Below are 4,845 nucleotides of genomic sequence, written 5' to 3' on the forward strand. Positions count from 1 at the left end.
TCAAGAGTGAACCAATTAGAGACGAGGATCAGAGCGTCCTAAAAGTGATGTGAATATATATGCATGTACATATATATTTATATATTGATGTAGGGTTGTGACTGAAACAGTTTGAGCTTAGTGTTTGGTTTCACTTTGTCTCCGATACAAATTTATGGTTTATGACTGTTTATAACTGTTAGCTTCAGCGCAGCACACACACTCAAGTACCATGATCGGATAAGTCGCTTCAAATCTTCGTAACAGTAAATACATTTAAGATTCCTTTTTGTTTTTTTAACATTTCCACCACATAAGTCGAATATATTTCAAGTTCAAGTCAAACTGAGAAGACAAGAACTGATCTTGTTCTTTATGTTTCAGTTTCTTTTAGCCAGTAATTCATCAGAGATGATGTCAGAACCTGTGTTAAATTTAATGGCTTCAGGTTCAATTCAAATATTACAGTTGTAACTGAGTAGTTTTAATTTAGTCGATTTAGTCATATAGTATATATTTTATTTATTTAATATTAAATTATATCAAATTCTTGTGATATATTTACTGAACTCTGTTTTGTAAAATCCCAACATATATACTGTATTAAAGGTCAGTTTAATTCCCAATCTGTCTGTTTTTGGACTGTGGGAAGAAACAGGAATGAATGGAAAACAACGTCCAAACAGATGGGGAAAACTTGACAAAATGGCGGCTTTGGTTAAAACATTAAATATCAATCTTAGCTCTGAGTCACCTGATCCTCTGATATATCAACTGTAACAGATTTTGATCTTACACTAATAGGTCAGCTAAGAATCAGGAAGTTTAAACACTATTGAAGGAACACTGTGTTGGTGTAGATGAAAGGTCTGATGCTGTGACTCGGATCAGTCTGAACAACAACAACATCTTTGTGAGGCCATTTATTCAATTACTTCTTCAGACAAAATTCGCAGTTTGTTTAAATGAATTGTACCTGGATAATATTGTTATGTGAATCTGAGTTGATGGAATCATAACTCAGCAGACGAGGAATATTAAAATTATACCAAATGCAATTTAGTCGGTGAGCCGGCTTTTAGAAGTTGAGGCATCAGATATCTCCAATTATTCTTCCCTATCGCCCTTTCCTTCTCATCTCTTTTAATTTAACTCGGTTTTTGTCTTCATAAATATATAATTTCTCCTTTTAGCGTACGGTTCTGTACAATTCTCTGTCCTCTTTAACACTTCTCTCGTCTTCCCCGGAGTTTCACGTACCAATTTTCGTCAAAGCCACAGAGGACCCGAAAACTTAATTTCAATGAAATGTGTGTGATGATAAGGAAAAAAGAAGAAAAAAAAACATTAAAAGTCTGGTTTTGAAAAGATGGTGATACAAACTGGCTATAAAAGTGTCTCAAAAAGTTAAAAAAAAAAAAAAGGTTTCAGCTGTAACTGAAGAGTTATTTCCCAGATCTCATCTGAAAGACAAATTAACTTGTAAGATTTATAATAATAATAATATTTGTGCAAATAATAATAAATGAAATAATTACGAAAACATATTTTTTTAAATCAAGTATAATAATTAAACAGAGTTGTGTAGATATAAAGTGCCCTCCTGAAAACGCCCTCACATTCATACAGTCAGCTTCCTGTGGAGCGACAGGTGGATGTAGGAATGTCTGCGTCTGTTCCGCCTTTCAAAGCCTGAATGAATGTGTAATAACGAGCGACGAGCTTTTAAATGCGAGACCTTTTTGCCCCCGACTGAAGCGCGGATGCTAACACTTTCAGAGGAAATGTGTTGATCTCTTTGTCTAAATGCTGAATACTTTTTTTTTATATGTTTCTTCCATTAAGAAAATGATGATTTCTTCTCGACACATTAAGAATTTCCAGGTTAGGTGAAACAAACCAGACGTATGTCTTAATATTCATGGTTCATTATCAAATATTCCCACTAATGGGATGTTAAATATTACAGTATGCAGATGATGTGACGCCTTTTCTTAATAAGAAAAAGGAAGTTGGAAAGATCTTGAACCTTTGTGAACCTGAAGAAACGAACAGCAGCATTTCAGAAACATAACAAAGAGAGAGAGAGAAGACCTGGGTGGACGGAGAGACCAAAGCTACAGAGCCGAGGCACAATAACAGGGAGATCAAACAATAACACACACACACACACACACCTGGTAGGAGTCAACAGCCTCCCGGTCTAGTGAGCGGCTGACTGACACGTCTCCTGTATCGATGTCAATGATGAAGAGACCTTTGGGATCCTGGTCGGCTCCCGGCCCTGTCAGTCGGAAGATGTGGTTGGCTAAGTTCTCTCTTAGAATCAACTGCAGATACACACACACAAAGACACACATAAACAAAGACACCGATGACAACGAGTCCTCGGTCTTAACCACCTTTGAACGAACCTGGACCTCAAATTTCTGTTGACTCATGATTCAAATATCTGATATTTGGGTTTTTCAATTTAAGTAGAAATACATTTTGACGGAAACTTAAACCAATGTCAAAATTATCATTAAAGTCCTGCTGGAAGATAAACGTATTAAGTTGTGGGTTAAATTCCCGAGTGTGACAGAAACACTAAATGCAACTCATGCCTCAGTGTAGCTAATACTGCTAAATACTTAAGCTAATGTTGACGACCTCAGCTGTGTGTACTGAGCAGGGAGTATGAATCTGCATAACAACAACATAAAAGTCAAGCCTCATATTCCCTCATCAACATTTGCCCTTTTGAAACAGAGTTCCTTAGTACTTACTATAACTGCTGCTCACCATCTATAGACACATATCCAAATATATATTTTATGTTTACTTTATACAGTACATATGTTTATATATATATAAATATACACAAACATATGTATAAATATATATATAAATATACACAAATATATGTATAAATATATATATAAATATACACAAATATATGTATAAATATATATAAAAATATACACAAATATATGTATAAATATATAAAAATATATATAAAATATATATATTTATGCATATAAATATACATAAATGTATCTATATGTATACACCTATACACGTATACAAAAATGTTTCTGTACAGATACATGTATGCACAGGTTTATATGGCTAACGATACGTTAAGGCTCTGTTTCCACGAAACTCTAAAATACCGTTAAGTGAACGCAGCATTAAAGCAGTTTTTCCTCGTCGCTCTGTTCTAAAGCAGGAACAGTGGTACAGTATTTGTATGTGTCGAGGTACATGGTCAACAGTTCAATGATCCAGAAAACATGTACTCACGTGAGACTGCCGTGGCCGACATCATCCGAACGTATAAAAGCGCAGCAGGAGGGAGGACAGCAGCGGGGGGAAAAAAAAGACAGAAAAAGAATCATGTTAGATTTGCAGAGTCAAGCAAAAGAAAAAAAAAACAAACAACTGCATCAGACCTTGTAGTTTGTAGTTTGTTGCAGAAGGGCAAATGTTTGAGTGAGAAATAATGATGTAAAACTGCCACGGGCCAATAAGGTAAACAGACTTTAGGAGATTGTGTTCCATATCAGAATGAAAGCAACAAAATAATTGTGAGTCCAAACACAGGCTCCTTAATACCTCTAAGAGATAATGAAGTGTTGGGACTCACCTAACAGACATTAATCAAAGTGATTCGCCTCCGCCGTGACAACGTTTGTGTAGCCCGCAGTCGCAGGTGTATTATTGTTTGCCGACTGTCATAAAGATGCAGCAGAAGCTGCTGTGTTTTCACTCGGAGCTGCTGCTGCCGCTGCTGCTGCTGCTACTGCTGCTGTCACGGTGAGCGGCCATGCATGGACAATACTGTACAATAGAGCCATAAATCAAGTGCTTATTTTTCCACCAAAAAAAAAAGTTGGTCCAAGCTGTGCAACAGTAAAGTAAGAGGTAAAGAAGCTCCGTCTCAGGGATTACACTTCACTGTTGCTTTTATCATTGGATGTAATTTGAATTTAGAAGTTTTAGGAACGTAGCATTTTCTTAACACAAACCTGGGCAAACTACGGCCCGAGGGCCGCATGTGGCCCGTTTGGCATTTTAATCCGACCCTCCAAACTTGTCTGCATTATACTATTAATTTCTACTATCGTTATACTTCTGACTTTTCTGCAATACCCACATTTCACCAATAGACGTAGAAACCACACAATTATGTGAGTAAATCCAAGAACAGGTTTGTTGGTTCCAACTCTGGTCACGTCGGTAATGTTGTATTGCATTTGTAATGATATTCTGAGCGTATGAAGTGGTGAAAAATTGGTGGATAATAATTGTATCGTCGGTTATTCGACTTGTTTCGACTTGTGTCAAGGACCTAAACGGTCCCACTGCTTCTGGATCAGAGGGGTGCGATGAGGTCACCTTTAATGAGCACCAACTTCAATGGAAAAGCAGCTAAATGATGGCCTTTCTACTCCACACTTGAAAGAGCATGTGAGATGAGAGTGCAGTCACAGAGGCCGGTGCCAGATGGAAGCCAAGCCTTTACTGTCTCTCACAGCTCGCTGCCATTTATCTCCATGTCCTCTTCATCTTTTTCTCCCTCTTTCCTCCTCGCTCCGTGTCCAGGCCGTCTTTTCTCTTAAGGGTCTGATCCTTGTTCCTCCTTCATCATTTTCCATTTCCTTCTACTGTAACTTCCGGCCTTCCAAGCCAGTCCAGTTCCCCACTGCTCAACTTCTTGGAATAAAACGACCAGAACTTTCATGGATTCGTACGATGACGATGGTGTAAATGTAGGTTTGTTAAGTTCTACGGCAATTTTCCTGTAAACAATATATTTCCTCCAACAGGTGAACGTCTTCTGGTCGTTTTCACACTAACAGTTTTTGTTGGTTATGCTAATGT

At 37.4% G+C, this 4,845-nt stretch overlaps 1 protein-coding gene across 1 annotated transcript in view; it reads right to left on the reverse strand.

Moving 5' to 3' along the window:
* Window positions 1–4,845, reverse strand: part of cdh13 (cadherin 13, H-cadherin (heart)) — a 222,021-nt gene that overhangs the window by 120,053 nt on the left and 97,123 nt on the right. Inside the window, exons 6-7 of the mRNA XM_025056314.1 lie at window positions 3,265–3,270; window positions 2,157–2,309 (exon numbers count right to left, since the gene is read on the reverse strand). Coding sequence (XP_024912082.1) covers window positions 2,157–2,309; window positions 3,265–3,270 — 159 coding nt within the window. The remainder of the gene's footprint in view (window positions 1–2,156; window positions 2,310–3,264; window positions 3,271–4,845) is intronic.

This window comes from Cynoglossus semilaevis, chromosome 6 (genome assembly GCF_000523025.1).
Source record: "Cynoglossus semilaevis isolate Cse_v1.0 chromosome 6, Cse_v1.0, whole genome shotgun sequence".
Lineage (NCBI taxonomy): Eukaryota > Metazoa > Chordata > Actinopteri > Pleuronectiformes > Cynoglossidae > Cynoglossus > Cynoglossus semilaevis.